This window comes from Stenella coeruleoalba, assembly GCF_951394435.1.
Source record: "Stenella coeruleoalba genome assembly, chromosome: 19".
Taxonomy (NCBI): domain Eukaryota; kingdom Metazoa; phylum Chordata; class Mammalia; order Artiodactyla; family Delphinidae; genus Stenella; species Stenella coeruleoalba.
In genome coordinates this window covers 30071922-30090427 of record NC_137165.1, presented here as the reverse complement: position 1 = coordinate 30090427, position 18506 = coordinate 30071922, and the positions used below count along the sequence as shown (strand labels likewise).

At 43.6% G+C, this 18506-nt stretch overlaps 1 protein-coding gene and 1 long non-coding RNA gene across 5 annotated transcripts in view; one reads left to right on the top strand and one right to left on the bottom strand.

Moving 5' to 3' along the window:
• The window catches only part of MSI2 (musashi RNA binding protein 2), a 388646-nt gene extending 381209 nt beyond the window's left edge, over positions 1-7437 (bottom strand). For all 4 annotated transcript variants that reach the window (XM_079903644.1, XM_079903645.1, XM_079903646.1 and 1 more), the window contains exons 1-5: positions 7369-7437; positions 7027-7067; positions 6616-6697; positions 5822-5906; positions 1970-2011 (exon numbers count right to left, since the gene is read on the bottom strand). In XM_079903644.1, the coding sequence (XP_079759770.1) occupies positions 1970-2011; positions 5822-5906; positions 6616-6697; positions 7027-7067; positions 7369-7430 (312 nt within the window). In that variant the 5' untranslated portion in view covers positions 7431-7437. The remainder of the gene's footprint in view (positions 1-1969; positions 2012-5821; positions 5907-6615; positions 6698-7026; positions 7068-7368) is intronic.
• Positions 7438-7867: 430 nt separating this feature from the next.
• On the top strand, positions 7868-18055 carry LOC307177932. The gene is made up of 3 exons (XR_013825112.1): positions 7868-8362; positions 9106-9208; positions 16748-18055. It is a non-coding gene; the product is annotated as an uncharacterized lncRNA (long non-coding RNA).
• Positions 18056-18506: the final 451 nt, after the last annotated feature.

The window sequence follows — 18506 nt, the reverse complement described above, 5'->3', positions numbered from 1 at the left end:
TTCTCAGTGTTGCAGGACCTGGGATTCAGATGGAGATAGTGGATAGGAAAGTTCCTTGTAAAGTAACGTGTGTCATAAAAGGTACTGTTATGAAATTCCTAGAATTCCATGGAAAGATGTCCTTCCCCAACTGGTGTAATGTTAGCTCACATCCAAAAGTCTGATGATTCACCTAAGCCAACCCAGACTCCGGGGTGGGGGGCACACTTTGACAAGTTTGAGAAATATTGCCTCGTTTTTAAGTTCAGTGCATCCGTGAAAAGCCAAATGCCCGAGTATATTAAAATAAAATATTGTCCTCCTGGTTTCAAAAAAAAATGGGGGGTTGGGGAGGAGCAGCAAGGGAGAGGAGAAAACAGGTCAAACCCATGGTTTGACCAAGTCAGGGATTTTTCCAGTTTCCCTCTAGGGTAATCTGATCCGAGTTCTCGGTGATCAAATGACTAACCTGGAAATTTGAAGATTCACATTTATGGAAGAAACAGCAATTCTTCCAAACTGAGGAAACACTGCTAATCCTGGAAGCCTTCTGAAATGTCAAGGATCACACACAGTTTGGAAAGCAACCTTTAAACACTTAATACGGTCCCAAAGTTTGTGCTCAGTACAGAAATAATCTAACCTCTTTGGTTCATTAATTCTTATTATTTGCTTAAGCTTTAGGGGGAAAAAATGCCTAAAGAAAATATTTCACTATTTTTGTTTAAGGATTTGTGTTTCCTTCGAAAGAGGGAAGGGGAAGGGAAGGGAAGGGAAGGGAAGGGAACGGAAGGGAAGGGAAGGGAAGGGAAGACATGGAAGAAAGAGGGGGGAGAGAGAGAGGGAAGGGAGGGGGGAAGAGAGGGAAAGAGGAAGGGAAGGAGGCAGGGAAGGAGGAAGGAAGGAAGGAGGGAATCACATGGCAGGCTCCAACCTGAAATTCTCAAAATACCGTCCACGACAGCCAACTATTTCTTCATTAGTGTACAGAACCATTCCTTCCTTTGCACGGCTCAAAGGTTCCACTTCTGGGAGACCATGCTTAAAGAAATAAACTGAATTTGCTAAAACCACAGCACTATCCCTTTATGACCTACAGTCAAACGCTTCACCTTTTCCCCTTTCCCTTGAAAGAGCGCCAAGACCACAAGATGCGGAAAAAGTATTTCTTCCGATATTACCCGGGGAAGAAAAAAGTATAATTAAAAAGTGCAAATTTAGTGTGGAAGCCATAGGCCCTTTAAATTTCACCTTAAGCTTTATGCAGCTGTGATTTTGTGGCCACACCTGGCAAGCTCAGTGAAAATTATGTTAACTACACACTTGGGAAAAGGTGAAGGCCTAGCTCAAGCCTTTCAGCAAGCCTTGTAGTACCACTCCTACAAAGGGACAACGTTTCCAGCACTTCTCCGCCCAGGCACCAGCACCTGCACCGAAGAGTAGCACTGCTGGCTTCAAGTATGCCCAGATTTACCCAACCTACCTGAAACCAATACATCCAAACACTTCCTGTCAGATTGAGGGCTTCATGGGTCTACAAAGTTGTTTTTCCAAGAAAGGACAAGCTGTTTACTTAAATTCTACTCCCCTCCATAAACTCTAAGTTGTAAGACCTCAGAAGAGTACCCTCCAACAAAGAGTCACGAGTAAATATCCAACTTTTCCTGATATAATCTCAGCGATGCTTAAAAAATAAATAGAACACTTGCATAAATATTGCAACAGATGGAGCTATGTCCTCCCAGGAAGGATCGGGCTTGCCCCTGCCCCCAGCTGGATGCTCAGAACCCACCTGGGGACAGCTGACTTGCAGACGCACGGTTATTTCACAGAGCGCCTGCCCTGGCCTCTCCACAGCCACGTGCTGATACCCTGAAGAAACGGTGTGCACCAGGTTTCAACGCTTCCTTGCCAGTGCTCTGTTGGAAACTTGAAATCCTTGGCAACCACCTCGGAGTGCTAAAATCCTATTACTGATTCTCCTACTTACCTTGGGTTGCGCTCGACGAGGAAATGCAACTTTGGGGTCAATCTGGGGAAAAAATGCAAAAGCAGGAGTCAGCTGCATGTCTTTGAGGGAAGAAAAACAATTCTGACTAATCACCTAGTTATTAATCACTCATTTCTCAGGCTTTTAACCCAGCTTTTAGTAACTTCTCAGGCAACTTAAAAGCCTCCTTAAAGTTTGATCTAAACTGCAACCGTCTCTCCCAAAATGTAACGAACACAGTGAGCCTTTCTGAAACATCCCACCATGAATTTCAATGTGTAATGCTGTAACACACCAGATCTCATGTGTTCTTATTCAGGCAAGGGCTTTGCTTGCATTAGGGCTTCATGCATCTAATTTGCAATGCATGGCTGGGAGAAAAGATGAGAACATCATCACTGAAAAAAAAAAAAATCATAACCTGAAATTTACATGGAAGACCCTTCCAGCAGCACGGAACTGGATGGTAGTTCTTCTCCTCAATGATAACTAAACAACACAGGTGGGGAAGGGGATTCCAAAATTTTTTTAAGTCAACAATGTCCAAAAAACTCCCCATCAACACGCAACACCATGCTCTGCTTGAATTAATTCACTCATCTTGGCAAAAGTAAATTACCTAAGATAAGTCAAAAGGATAGTTCTTTCTGTAGTTATACCTCAAAAGAAAGCAGGTGTCAAAAACTACAGAACCTGAGTGGGTTCTTAAAAATAATAAATTAAAATAAATGGAAACATCGGAGATAAATGCACCTGGATTTTCAAAATCACAGGGGGTAAAAATCTATGAGCAACCTAAACCCATATTAGAAAAGTAAGGCTGTTATGGGGAGAGGATAAAAAAAAAAAAAAATTACTGAAAAAAAGCAGTCAGAATCTAGTGCAACACTTAGGATATTCCCGCTACCCCAACCCCAGTCTGAACGGAAAAACTACCAGTACACCAGATCAGACATCTGCAGATCTGAATCAGGGACTGGCTTTAAAACTCTGAACAATTCCCACAGAAGCATTTGAGTCTAATAGGCTGATTTGGGGGGGGTAAAGTTGTTGGACAGAAAATATGGGTAAGGAAAGAATGAAAAAAATATTCCCATTGTTAGTTTTCATTAGTTTTCTAAATGTCACAAATCTCTGGGTAAAATTCAACACGGAGCGTGGCATGAATACAGCTACAAGTTATTTATTTATCCGCTTTGGCTTTCATATTAAAATTTTCCCCTTTTAAAATGTAAATCTCAACCTTGTTTTCAGTTCTGCCATGGGGGGCGGGGGCGGGGAGAGTAATGCTTTGGGAAAAAGCACAGAGGAGGGGGAAAGTCACACCAGAGCTAACTCTGTTCCCAGACTTAACAGCCCCTAGGACCTAACCAGTAAGACATAAAGATTTACCACTTTTATTAAGGTAGTTTAAAGACCTCATAAAAGTCTGCAGCATGTTTTCCACCTTTAAACATCACCTGAGAAATGAGAGATTACTTTGCAAAAACTAAAACAGACAAAAATCTCTGATCTAGTAAACTACCCTTTCGTGGAGATTAACATTACCACAGCTACAGGTATACTCAGCACAGACTAGGAGCTGTCGACAGGAGAAATACAACAGGTGTGGATTTTCCATTCTGTTGACCAAACGTAAGACAGATATGTCTTTTCATAAACACTCTCCCAAAGTTTTTTTTTTTTTTTTTTAGCTGATCAGCACACAACTGCAATAATAAGTCACCTTGTTTGTGGGGTAAAAGGTGAGGGACGTGTCAGAGGTGAGGGAGCCAGAGGAGAGCAGGGAGAAGTAAAGAAAGCAGACCGCTAAAAAATTATATAGATCTACAGTTACAAAACTCGAAGCCAATTCAGAACTCCTGTATAGGGTATTGCGGTAACAGCGTGTTATACCACAATGAGAGATCTTCTGTGGGCCAAGTGTACACGCTGAGATCTTAAAAGGAGACGACGGGTCGAGAGAAGTAAGGCAAATCCCAACCTTTTGTACATCCCTGTCAACTGTTTTTTAAAAACGAACGAAAAAGAAAACTACCAAAAATGAAAACATTAGTTAGTTAAGTACAACTCTACTTACTGTAGCTACAAATCCTCTAGGAAAAGACTAGGGTACTATTTTGGATGTGAATGGCCGTTACCTAAACAAAGCTTTTAAGGTAACAGTAAACAAGATCCTCGTTTCCATGTCAATAAACCAACCGCTTCTGCCTCCGGCACTGAACGTTGAAACAAAGTCAAAAGCTAGGTTATACTAAATAATAGTGACCAAAACATGTCTACAAACAATTAGTGAGGGAAAACTGCAGGCGCTGCATCTGATACTGAGGGAGATGACCCACCAGACACAACAGAAATCAAATACTATTAATACTTCTCCCACCCGGGATGGACTGAGGGGTGAATAATAAATTCCCGAATTTGCCTTGGAATATCTTTCCTCTTTAATTTTACTAGCTTTTTGAACTGTCTAGCCAAGAAGTCAAAGAGATAAAAATTCTTCAGACATCCGTTATCACCCTGCAAACGACTGTCCCTGAAATTAAATGATCTGAAAGTGCAAAAAGGCTGGGCCACGAGCTAGGACAAGTTCAGTGCAATTAATAAAGCAACTTAAAGTGTGGGCCTCTTTTTTTTGGGGGGGGGCGGTGGGGGGAGAGGAGGCATGCACCTGACCTCTGATCAGAGAAAAAGGGTAAATTTGCAAAATCAATTCAAGGGTACCAAAGGTGGCCAGGTTCTCGTCTTCTCTGCCATTCAGTGTTAAAGCCAAAAGGGACATGAGAAGATCACTTGTTCCACTCCTTTATTTTACAGAAGAGGAAACTGAGGCCTAGAGGCAGGGAACAACTTGCCCAAGCTCTGCACTGGCAGCTGGGACTAGAGAGAGATTCCCCACCCCACCCCACCCCTACCCCGGCCCCCATCCCACTCACCCACCACAGAGAGGTGAAGTCCCCAGCAGCCCAGCACTGTATCCCAAAGTCACCTCCAGGCCCCTGCCTTAAGGCGGATGAATAAAAACCGTGGGGAAATTCTAGTAGACAAGGAAGGCAGGAGAGCCACAATAAAATGCTACGAACTCCCCTTCTTCTCCCCCATTAAATGTATTATTATACACTGATACTTTCTTCCCTTCCTCTTCTGACCTTAGAGACTTTTATCCCCTCAACAATGGACTTTAAAACCTTCTAATGCTGTAAAAGTACCCACACTCAAAGGATCTGAAAAAGAAAAGAAAAAACAAACAAACAAAAAAAAAAACCACTTTGAAACCCAAGACCTTATCAGCCTTAGATTTCACACCATCTGGAGTCACCCACTGGATGCCCAGCTTGGATCTGGGAGGTATCCTTTCCTTCTCAAACCACATTCCAAATCCGAAGTGCCCAAGAGGAACCTGTTGCCTGGACTGTGATTAGTGCCCCCTCACCTCCTCCTGTCCCCAGTCCCCCTCGGCCATGAAGCAAGTTGTGCCTTCTAAGAGCCGATTCCCACAGCCACAGTTGGTAACGCGGGCTGGGCTCGGCTGACAAAGAAAAGTTGCCTCTGATCGGTGGTGGAGTTTCTTCGCAGGGTCCTCTGGCCCGGAAGATAGCCTCTCCCCAAGCCGACCCCTCCCCCAAGCCTAGGCCTGGCAGCATCTGGGGCTGCAGTGGGACGGGCTCTAAAAAGAAAACCCCAAATCCAGCCTTTGCGGCAAACTTTAGGACCGACTTGCAACCTCTGCTTCAAAGTACCCAGTTCTCAGCACAGAAGCAAAAGAAGACACTGTCTCTTTAAACTGGGCTGTCAATGCCCAGATCGGTCCTGAAAAGGGGCAAACAACAACAACAAGGAAAAGCAACCTACCGTCTTGGAATCTAACTCGTGGTGGGGCTGACCTAATACTTTATCTACACTTGCTGGGTCTGCGAACGTGACGAAACCGAAGCCTCTGAAATGAGACAAAGAGGGAGAAAAACAAACAAGAAAATGTGACACCATCGAGAGCAACAAGGAGCGAGCCCTAATGCAGAACGGAGAGCAAAGTTGCCCCCGCTCACCCCCACTCCCCACCCTCCCCACCCCCTCCTGCCTACAGCCCTCGGCCTCGCAAGGAAACACATCAAGGTTAATGGGGGAAGTGGAACGGGGGCAGGGCGGGTGGAGGTAACTTGGAGAACGCTGGTGTCTCCACTCTTTCGCCACCTCAGTCTCTCTCCTCCTCCTCCCCTTCCCTTTCTTTAACGCTTTGTTTTATTCCGAAGAAACCCAGGCACTTAGAGAAGATCCAACCAGCTTTCTAAAGGGGCTTAAGAGTTCGGGGAGTTGGGAGTGCGGGGGAAGCACACATTAAAAAAAACAAAAAAAACAACTATGTGGAAAGTGAATGAAGCCGAATGTCATTTGAAACAGGAGAAAAAGAAGCGACGGGAAAATGACTTAAAGCGGAGATGTGGGCATCTGTGTATCCAGAATTCAGCCCCAATTAACAATAACCTTTGGGGTTAATGGAGGAGGGGGGAGGATGGAGCGACGTTCGAAACCAGCCACATGCCTGAGCCCCGTTCTAAATCCGCTTAGCTACTTCCGAAGACACCTCCAAAAATAACACTTAAACTTTGTTCTAAAATAAAGACAAAATCCAGAAGGGAATGCTTTACCTGGAGCGTTTCGTAGTGGGATCTCTCATGACCATACATTCTCTAATTTCTCCAAATTTGCTAAAATAGTCTCTAAGGCTATCTGTAGGGAGAGAAAGAGAGAGATTGGGGGGGGGGGGGGAGAAGGTGTGGAAAAAAAAAAAGCAATGCAAATTTTGATCAAGGACAAAAACCAAAAGTAGTTTTCTGTTGTTATTCTGGGTTTTTTTTTTTTTTTTTGCACACGCGGGGGAAATTCGGCAACAGAGGTCGCGTAGAGGGCTCGGAAAGGATTTGCTATTTAAAAAAATAACCTTGCACAGGAGAAGTGGGGAGCCAATGGCGAGGGGGGGGCTCCTACACCGGGATAACAAAGAGCAATAAAGAAGCCAAGAAGGGGGGGACCCAGGCGTCCCCCCCTCCCTCCCTTACCTGGTGAGGTCTGCCAGCTCAGTCCACCGATAAACATTTTACTAGAGGGAGAAAACATAACAGAAGTGAGCACCGATGTCAGATCGGCCATTTTGACGTGTAACTTACAAAAGCTAAAAGGAAAGCGGGGAGGGGGGGGAGCGAGCGAGCGAGAGCGCGGAGGTGGGGTGGGGGAGAAGGTGACGGCGAAATGCAATCCAAAGGTGTGTAACTTCCACGGGGGGGGGGGGGGCGCGCGGGAGGGGGGGGCGCGGGAGATGCCCGGCTCCGCGCACCGCCGTCCCCGCCGCTGCAAGGAGAGCGAGCCCGAGGCGGCGCGGTGGGCAGCGGCTGGAAACTTACCCGGGGTCGTGCTGGGAGTCGTTGGCGCTGCCCGAGGTGCCTTGGCTCCCATTTGCCTCCATATCTGAGCCCCCCCGCCCCCCCACCCCCAAAAAACCGAGCCCCACAGCGATCGGAGCGGAGCGGCGGCCGGCTCCGAGCCCCGAGATCTCCCGCTCCCTCCTCCCCCTCCTCCTCCCCCCCGCCCGGGCTCCTCCGAATCTCTCTAAGAGCGGCGGAGCCGGGGCAGCGGCGAGAGCCGTCACACGTGGGCTCGGCTTAGCTCAGCCCCGCTGCTCGCACACCCCCCGTCCCCGCCCCCCCGGCCCATCCCCACCTCTCCCCCTCCTCCTCCCCACCCCCATCCCCTCCTCCTCCTCCCCCTCCTCCGCGGCGCACGTGGGGCGGAGTTCTAGAACGTCGTGTAACCAATGCCGGTGACGTCACGCACCCCGGTGCGGCCCCCGCCTGCCCGCGCGCGCACACTCTGCCCCCCGCTGCCCGACCCACTGGGGCGGTGCGCGAACCCCGCGGCCCGAGGAGCCCCGCCTCCGGGCGGGCCGAGCCAAGGGGAGCGCACCCCGACTTCCCTGGATCACATGGGCTGCGGGGGGCGGGTGGATCGGGGGAGGGGGAGGCGCGGGGAGCTCGCCGCGGCTCCACACTGGGGCAGGGGAGAAGATGCCCCCCACCCCTCTAGTTCGGCCTCTCCATTCAAGTTCCCCGGACCCGGCCGCCAGGATCCGGGATGGCAACAGCCGCCTGCCCGGCTCTGCGCCCTTTTTCCAGCCACCGCGCAGAAATTTAGGTCAAGGACGTCGGGATCAAATCCAAACCCTGGCGCTCCTCGGGCAGCCGCCGAGACCCCCCAGGATCGCGGGGCTTCAGGATTGCGGAGACTCTCCCGCACAAACACCAGCCACAAGTTTTATTTTCCTTTCGCGCTGGAAGTTCTCTCTGGCTCTCGCTCCGCACCGGCACGTCTTGCGCGGCTCCCCGCCCTTACCCGGCAGAGGTACGAATCCTTGCCCGGGAAAGGTTATTTTGGAACTTTGAGGAAACTGTCGCGATTCCAGTGGTGAGAAAATGCCGAAGAAAGGGTTTCCGCGTTAATCATAAGGCGCTTAAAAAATATAATAGCATAGGGTTATAGAGGTCAAGGTCAAATGATCGGAGTTCAAATCAAAATTTTTTATATAGAGAGAAATAATTTGGGAGCATCTCTGGGAGGGCCGGGAAGGATGGTTATTTCAGGAAACCCCTCTCCAACCCGTTTGTTATATATATGTTATTGTTTCTATGCCGAGGTAGTAAAATGCATGAGATGTGAATAGCCCAAGCTCCCCACCATCTGGGGATGTAGCTGAGGGTGGCAGAAGGCTTCCAACACACACCCCCGCCACCTTGGGAGCAGTGTGGTGTGGCACAGGTCCTGGCACACAGTAGGTGCTTAATAAATGCTGACTTTTATCCTTTCCCGCGCTGAAAATTCCTAAAAGACAATTTTGTAGCTACCCAAAAACATCGCCCACTTCTCCAGCAGATTTCAGGCCGGCTAAATTCAGGCTGGATTCAATCTGTGGGGTATTTAAAACAATAAGGATATAATTATCCTTATTGTTTTTAATTATTACAATAAATTGAGTTAATATGGCTTAAGGGGGCAACGTCATTGAGTATTTGTGGTTCATCAAATACTCAAATTAATGTTAAGCATGAACTGATGCCCAATTAACACTTTTCCACTAATTTTCGTAGGATTAGGATACAGTGGAATACACTCAACCCCAAAACGGTACCAAATCCGCTGTGGGTCTTTGAGAAATGGACTATTCGGAAAATACCAACATCAACCAAACCCGTGAGTGACCAGGCTCTTAATCTCCCTGTCTCCTAAATTGGGATAGTTCTTCCTTGACCGCATTGATAGGGTGAGGGGAGGGTCTGAAATCAACACATGGAAAAGTCCCTTTTTCATTGAAAGCCTATATGGGTTGTGCTTGCTAGCATATGATTTTTAGAAGGCACTTTAAAACTTTACACCAGAAGCCCAAGCATTTTCCAATTCACTCCAAGCTGCTTCCCAAGTCATCTGGGGTCCCATGTGTTGAAGAGCCAGTTGTTATTATGGTAATTGTTTATTATGACTATTCTCAATAACAAAATGCAGACAACAGAGCTAATGGGATTTTGTGGGGGATTTTTACGCTAGAACCACAGATCATCAGAGGTGGAAAGGCCTTTCCTGATCCACCCCCCTCATTTTACGTCAGGGGCCCAGAGGAACCAAGCTTACCAGGCTACACCCTACCCACCACCTGTCAGTTCCTTGGAGGAGCTCTGGCCATCAGTCCCATGCCCTTTGGCTCTGCTGCATGCATATTTATTCTGCCCTTAACAAGGTGAGAGTGGGGTGCCCTTGTTCCCTGTTGTAGACCTACACAAGCTGAACTGAATTAAATTGCGGGAGCTAGCCCTGCAGTTATAAAGAGGAAGTTAGATCTTAAATCACCAATTCTGCATTGTTTTTATTTATTTATTTTTAACTTATATGCAGTAACATTTACTCTTCTTGGTCTATAAGTCTGAGTTTTGACAAATGCATGGAGTCTAGTAACCATCACCATAAAGAGGTTACAGGAAGAGTCTCATTGTCCAAAATATTCACTCTTGCTGCTCTTAGTTTCTTATCATTATGCATTTCTCCTCCAGCTCACTCACTTAATGTAGCCCCTGGGTCAGGAGAATTCCAGGACCACATCAGTCCTCCACCCTCTTAAAGTTTCAACAGCCCATGACACTGTTGGACACTGCATTCTTTGTAACTCACTCTTCCCTTGGCATCCTTGATGCCCACATTCTCCTGCCTTTCCTCGTACGTCTCCTGCCTTTCCTCCTCTCTTTGCCCTGACTCCTCCACCTCTGCCTTTCCTTTAAATAGTGGTGTTCATTCTCTCCCCTAACTACACACCCTCTCTGGATGAGATCCCCTGAAGGATGGGTTAATTACCATCTACGTTCTGATGCCACTCAAATTAAAATCTCCAGCCTGCTCTCCCCACAGAACTCCGGGCTCTGGTTAATTTCCTATTCATCATTTCCACTTAGCCTTCCTTAAGTTACCCCAAACTCCACATTTCCAAAACCACATGCATGCTGGTTTCCCCTAAACCTGAACCTCTTTTAAAGTTTTCTCCATGAACAGAGCCCCAGCCATCTTAGAGACAAGGTTGACCCCTCTCCAGGTTGACACCTTCCCATGTGCAATCCATCATGAAGCTCTGTTGGTTTTACTTCCTCAATGTCTCTCAAATTCACCTTTCCTGCTACTGCATCTCAGATCTCCCACTGGAGCCCGTGCAGTAACCTCCTAAACGCTCTTCCCACACTCATTCTTACTCCACTAATATGCCTGGAAAGCATTCCCTGACCTCTCTGACCAGGTTGAATCCCCCTCGGTATGCACTGTTATCCTGCCAGAATGCCCTCTGTGTACCCTACCCTGTGTGATCATTTGCTTTATTGCTTATCTCTTCCACTAAGCCATAAGCTCCTGTCCACTTCTGCTCTCCAAGTATTAGCACAGTGCCCATTGGTGCATGGTTAACACTAAGCAAATATTTGTTGAACGAATGAAAGGATGAATGAATGAATGAAGGTCAACATCTAACTTCACTGTAGGCATTTTTGTATCCATGTCCATAAGTCAAATAGGCTGCAGTTTTCCCTTCTCATACTGCCCTTCTCTGGTTATACTGGCCTCAAAAAATGAACTGGTTCCTTCTTTTTCCATTTTCTCGAACAGTGTGTATAAAATTGGAATTATGTGTTCCTTGACTGTTTGGTAGAACTTGCCAGTAAAATGTCTGGCTCTGGGATAAACATTTCCTAGGTTGACTTTTATACTGATTCCATTTCTTTGATGGCTATGGGTGTCTTTAGGTTTTATATTCTTCCTGACTCAATTTTTGCTCATTATATTTTTCAGGGAAATTGTCCATACCAGCTAGGTTTTCAAATTTATTAACAAAATGCTGTTCATAGTTTTCTCTGAATATATTCTAATCTCTGCTGCATCTATCCATACCCTTCATTTTTTTTCATTCCAAATATTATTGTATATGTATCTTCTCTTTTCTGGATCAGTTGTGTCAGAGACCTCCCTATTTTTATCTAGTGTTTCTTTCTACTTTCTACTAGTGTTTTCAAAGAATCAACTTTCAATTTGGTTAATACTATTTTTTGTTTCATTAATTTTCACTTTTATATACTATTATATATTTTATGTTCTTATGTCTAAGAATATATACCATATAGAAAATATAATCTAATCAGTGGTCCCCAACCTTTTTCTTTCCACCGTAGGGGGTGGGGGGAGGGATACGGTTCAGGGGCTAATGCAGTAATGGGAGCCGCAGTTGAAGCTTTGCTAGCTCACCCGCCGCTCACCTCCTGCTGTGCAGCCGGGTTCCTAACAGGCTTTGGACCACTAGCAGTCGGAGGCCCAGGGGCTGGGGACTCCTGATCTAATTGTGTATTGTTAATATATCATGTTATTTTCTTTGTTCTGTTCTCTGGATTTATTTTGTTGGCTTAAAAAGATTCTTGATGGCTTAAGTAATTAATTTTCACGCTTCGGTTTTCTTTTTTTTTTTAACATTTAAGGCTACAGATTTCACTCCAAGTGCCACTGAAACTACATTCCACAAAATATGTAGAATTTTTATTACCATCCCAGGCGAAGAATGTTTAGATTTCTTCTTTGCCTCAATACATGTGTATTTTTACATTTCTAAACACAAGTTTTTGTTTTGGTTGTTAGTTATTTATGTCTAACTTAATTAAGGTCAGAGAGGTGGTCTGTATGAAGCACATTCTTTATTATTTGTTGAGATTTTGCTTTGGTAAATAGTTTTTATAAATACTCCATGTGGTTTTGAAAAGAATGTGTATATCTTATTTGTTGTATAGCATTCTGTATGAGTCTGTTAAATCAAGCTTGTTAATTACATCATCCAGATTTTCTTTAGCCTTACTAATATCTATCACTTTTTATAGTGGTACATTAAAATCTCCTTATATGACTGAATTTGCCAGTATCTACTGTAAATCTCTCAAACTTTGCTCTCTATATTTTAAAAGTATGTGATAAGGTACATCAAAAAGGGCTATGAAAATCTCATAGTATGACTGCATTTTTTTATTTTTTAACATGTTATTTCTCATTTTGCTTTATTTATTTTGAAGCTGTGTAATTAGGCGCATACAAGCTTAGATTTACTGTTTTCCTAGTGAACCATTTCTTTAACATATGCACAGATGATATTTAACCCTAGTGCTTTTTGCTTTAAAGTCTACTTCGCCTGCAATAAATATAACTACTCTCACTTCTAGCTGGCATTTTGTCTGGCATATCTTTTTCCATCCTTTTACTTTCAACCTTTCTATGTCTTTGATTTTTAGGTAAGTCTCTTATAAACAGCATGTACCTGGATCTTATTTATTTATTTATTGGGTTGACTAGTAAGTTTAGTCCATTTACATTTAATGTAATTGCCAATATTTTTAATGAAACTTAGGGGCACAAAACTATATTAATCACAATCTCTGGCATAAACATACTATCATCATTAGGTATATCCATGGCCTTATTTTATTTTTTGATATTATGAACACTTGTAAACCTACTATTCAACTAGAGAACTAAAACAGTAACAGTGACTTGCAACTACTTATGTGCTCCTCCTCTACTGTTCCCCCACCTGAAGAAACCACCAGTCCCAAATCTTGTATTTATTATTCTTCTTTGCTTTTTAAAAAGTTTTATCAAAAAAAAAAGTTTTATCAAATTTTTATCATATACTCGGTTTAAAATTTTACAAAAATTTTCTGAGGAGGCCTATATTTCTTACTCAACATGGTATTACTAAGATTCAACTAGACTGTTGCTTCTGGCTGTAGTTCATTATTTTCCATAGTTGTATAAAATTCCATTTCATGACTGTCCCACAAATTAGCTTGTCCATTCTCCTGTCACAGGCCTTTGAGTTGTTCCAATTTTTTGCTGTTACAAGCAGCGGTGATAAGTAGTCTTATCTTCCAGTGTATGCGGGCAGAATTTTCTCTTTGGAGTGATTACTGCGTCATGAGATGTGTAAGTGTAAAACTTTACAGAATAATGCCTAACTGTTTTCCAAAGGTACTCTTGCAATTTGTACTCCCACTAGCAATGTATAAGACAGCCTGTTGATCTACTGATTTCTGACATTTGGAACTGATGTCTCATTTTCTTCTGTTTTCTCTAAGTTTTTCGTTTACTTCCTTCCTTTTCTTCTATTGAACTGATCAAGAATTCTTTATTCCCTTTTCCTCTTTAACTAGTTTAGGAGTTGTAAGGTATATTTCTATTCCTTTAGTGATTACTTTACAATTTTTAACATGTACACTTAATCCAGCCTCCCTGAAACTCTACAGTAAACAGAGAATTATTCAACTTCAATTACATCCTCCCTTTTACATGTTATTATTGCTTCTTATTTTAGACTCACCTGTTTTTATACCCCTAAATTTAATCACTACTGTCATTTTAGTTTTATACAGTCATTGTTTCGACTTGCTCATGTTTACCAATTTGTTCACCTTTGTTTCTAGCATGTTTTTCTCCCTTTCTTCTAGGTACCAGCCCTTTCCCTTGAAACATATCCTTTAGTAGTTTTTTTTTAGGGAGGTTATATGAGTGACGTGCTTTCTCTATTAGTATAAAATTGCCTTGTTTCACCCTTATCCTTGAATGATGATTTCTCTGGGTGTAAAATTCTAGATTGAAAGTTATTTTATCCTCAGCACTTTTATGAATCTGTCACGTCTTCTTGTTTTCTATTTATTGTTGAGACATTTGCTGTCAGTCTAAATATCATTCCTTTGTAGGTAATCTGTTCTTTCTTTCTGGTTTTAAGATTTTTCTCTCTTGTCTTTGACTTCCTGCATTCTTACCATGTGGTGTTCAGGTGTGAATTTCTTTTATTTACGTGGTTCAAGATTCACTGCATACCCAAAATCTCAGGATGCAGGTTTTTGATCAAACCTGGAAAACTGTCAGCAGCTGTCTATGTAAATCCTGTCTCCTTTACACCCTCTCTATTCTCACCTTCTGATGCTCATATTAGGTGTACAACGCACCTTCTCTTTCTATGCAACATAGCCTGAGCTTTTCTCTCAGACTTCCCATCACTTTGACTCTCTGTGCTGCTTCCTGGGCATTTTCTTCAGATCCATTTGCTATTTTTTTCTTCAGCTGTGTCTAATCTGCTGTGTAACTCATCCACTGAGCTTTTCATTTCAATGACTATATGTGTCATTTCTAGAAGTTCTGTTTAGTTATCTTTCAAATCTACCTTTTTCTACAGTGTTATGTTATTTTCTCATGGTTCCAAATGTTCTTTTATGTTTTTAATAATTTTTTAACTTACTTATTTTATAGTCTGTCTGATAGTTCTGTTATCTGAGGTTCTTGGGACTTTTGTACCTACTACATCTTGGTTATGGTGGATTGTATCCGTGTATGTTCAGTAGTTTGGTGTTGGGTCAGTATTTTTATCTTTTTTTTGTTTCCACTTTAGGGTTCCTGGACCATAGAGGAAGGGTAAATTTCAGTCCCAGATTTACATGAGACTGGGCTGTAGTCCCAAATTCTCAGTGAAGACTTTTTTCTCCACTTTCAACTTATGCCAAGACAAATTTTCTTGTCTCCCTGTGCCACTAGGGAGATTTTTTTCCACTGAATTATTTCTATGATGATTCATCCCTTTCAAGGTCCCACATTTATTCGGGGATGTCAGTTCCATCTCCCCACTTTACTGGACTCAAACCACAGTCTTCTTTCCATTTTGATGCTCAGACTTCAGCCTTTCAAGGCCAACAAACCTGCCTGAGACCAGCTCCGCATCCTCCTCCTTGCTCACCATGCTAACTGTCATCTTTCTCTTGCTTCTGGCACTGGACGCCTTTCCTTGTTGTCCCATGAGCTCATTTCAATGGGTGTTTATTGCATCTTGACCAGTATTTATACATGGTTTATATTTATAAACCAGTATTTATAGTGGGAGGATTTTCAAGTTATTTAGTCTGCCATATTGACAGAAATGGAAACTCACTTCCATTTAATTTTTACCATCTTCCATTTCAAATGCATTTTTTCTTAGAATACCGTGGCATCTAGGATCTCTGAATAATTTTTCTTCTGAATAATCTTTTACGGGTGAGGCAGCATTGGAATTACCTCAAATGAGGCCAACATTGGGCAGTGTGACTATTCATTATAATCACCTGGGAACTTTAAACAATACTGATGCTTCCTTCCACCCACAAGATTCTGATTTAACTATTCTGGGGGACAGTGTGGGCAGTGATCTTTCTTAAAACTTCTCAACTGATTCTAATGTGTCACCAAGGTTGAACATGACTATTGGAAAACAGACTGATAAAAACAAACAGACCGTAATGATCCCTAGGCCCCTTCCCAGAATGTCTGATTTATTTTGCCTGAGGGGAGCCCCAGACATCTAACATTTCCCTGATGATTGCAGCAAGGGTTCAGAACTGATGAGTTACCTGGGTACATCCAGTCAGAAGGGAGGAGTCAACGTAACGTTAGAGCTGGAAGCACGAACAATCATCTAGTCCAGCGGTTCCTAGTGTCTGCACAGCCGCCCGTTGGACTCCTGGGGAGCTTTTTAATTTTACAGATTCCTGGAGGTTGTGACCTGGTAGATTTAATGTAAGGCCAGAGAGTCTTTTATTCCCCAGAGGACTGTGATGGCCAACTAAGTTTGGAAACCACTCAGCTAGCCCGTCTTGTTTTACAAAGGAGGAAACCAGCCCAGAGAGAAGCGTTTTTTTCTCTCAAGGTCGCAGAGCTGATTAAGAAGAAAGCTGACTCCTACCTTCCAGTCTTGTGTCCATTTCATCCATTTCCAACAGAAAATCTCCTGCTGCTTTTAGAAGATCTTGGCCGGTTTAAAAGGGCAGATTCTGAACTTGTGTGCAGTGATTTCAGGAATGTGGGCTCTTCTGGTTTGTTTTGTGTGTGGATGGCACAGCAGAGAGGAAATAAAACAGTCTGCTGCCTCGCACGGAGGGTCTTCTAGTAGCCAGGTGACCTTGAGCGGATAAGCCACCCTCATCTGTAAACAGGGTCATGATGGTTTTAAAGTATCTTCACACATTCTTTAGTCCTCCTGTAAGAGGTGGCGTTGAATTCCCCTCACCCTGAGTGTGGTCTGTACTTAGTCACTGGCTTCTAATGAATAGAATGTGGGGGAAATGATGGCGGTTGAATTCCGAGGCTGGATCAGAAAAGGCACGCGCCCTCCGCCTGGCTCTCTCTCTCTGATCACTCTAGGGGAAGCCGGCTTTCACGCCGTCAAGATGCACAAGTAGCCTGCTAGAGAGGCCCACGTGGAGAAGAATTGCAGTTTCCTGTCAGCAACCCGAACTAACCTGCCAGGATTGTGAGACATCTTAACGGTGCATCTGCCAGCCCCAGCCATGCCTTCAGACGACAGCTACCCCAGCTCACATCTCAACAACTTCCCGAGAGACCTGGAGCCGGAACCTCCCAGCAAAGCCACTCCCAATTCCTGACCCTCAGATACTGGGTGAGACATTAAATACTGGTTTGAAGCTACTACGTTTGGGGCTAATTTGCTGCACAGAATAGACGATTAATACAGAGATACTTCAAAATGCACAAAAACGGAACTGCTTACTTCATAGGTTTGTGGCAGGATTCCTACACTAACAGTTCTGGAGTGCTTTAGTTAGACTCTAGCCAAATGAACTGCATATTAGATAGAAAGAAGTGATTGCATGTTATTAATGTTATCAGATTGCAACATATTTCATGTTCAATTACCTACAATGCTCTTTCTGGAGCATTGCTTTGCTCATCTGCTTATCCCCACTGCACACTTAAAAAAGGTCGCTGTTAAGATATACAAGTATACGTAGGATTTAAATGTCTTGACTCAGTTACTAACCACCGCGAGCACGTTTTCAAATTGGAAAAGCGAGATCCATTTAAACTCTGTCTTCTTCGCAAAAGGCTCTTTGTTTACTTCTTGGTATTGCATTTTACCGGCAGGCCGAGCCCCTCTCTGATTGAAGAGTCCGTTCACTTTATCTGTCTCGGTAGCCCCACAAGCCTTACTGTTCAGAACAGACACGGCAGACTTCGCACCAAAAAAGCAAACCGTATTTTTAACCAGAAAATCTTTAATAAAATGAAGTTTTATTCATGAAAATTCCACCAAGCATAAATTCCCTGTCTAAAAGTAATGGGCCCTTTGTATTTCCCTTAAATAAATAAATAGCTTCTTTCCTCAAGAACTGACTTCTGAGCATGCTCTTAAATTCAGGGCTAGTTTGTTTTCTTCCAGGAAATAAAAAATAAGCATGTGTGTACAGATCCTAAGTCAGCCCTTCTAGAAATGTATAATATGGGAAAGCCAAGATGGTTTCTTTCTAACAGTCATAACTAGAGGTATACAGTACCTGGAAAAGACATGAAAAAAGGCAGAGGGTGTGAGGCTGAGAGAAAGTGAAATTATATTTTTCAAACACTCTTTACTGATCTAACACACAAATATCTGTAATTTATTTACTCCTATAACCTTGTTTGATATATTTAGAGACATGAAGTTTTCCTTTATTTAAATGATGGAGAAAATACATTTTGTTTCATTATTTCTTTTCCAAACTGGGGATGGAAATGCAAAAAGCTCCCTAATGGAGTGGGGGGGAGTGTTTAGCCGTTTCCATTTCCACATTGGACACAGCTAGACACCTAGTGTGTGGTTGTACTTTGTTCCCTCTGCCTTCTTCTGTCCTCATCTCCAACTCAGAATTACCACGCCAACCAGGGCAAACGCTCCCTCCATGCCTAGCTGAATAAGAACACTTATAATGAATCAATCACACTCGTAATGAATCAGTATCATTAATTGAGTGACCATAGCAGAGGATCAGTCTAGCTATCGTGGGGACAGGGACTGAAAATCTTTATTCTGCAGAAGTTGCAGGAAGTGGACGGTAGCTTGCGATTGGCTGTGAGGCTGGCTCCAGTCCCTCTGGGTGACAGCATCCTGCAGGCAGCACCTTCT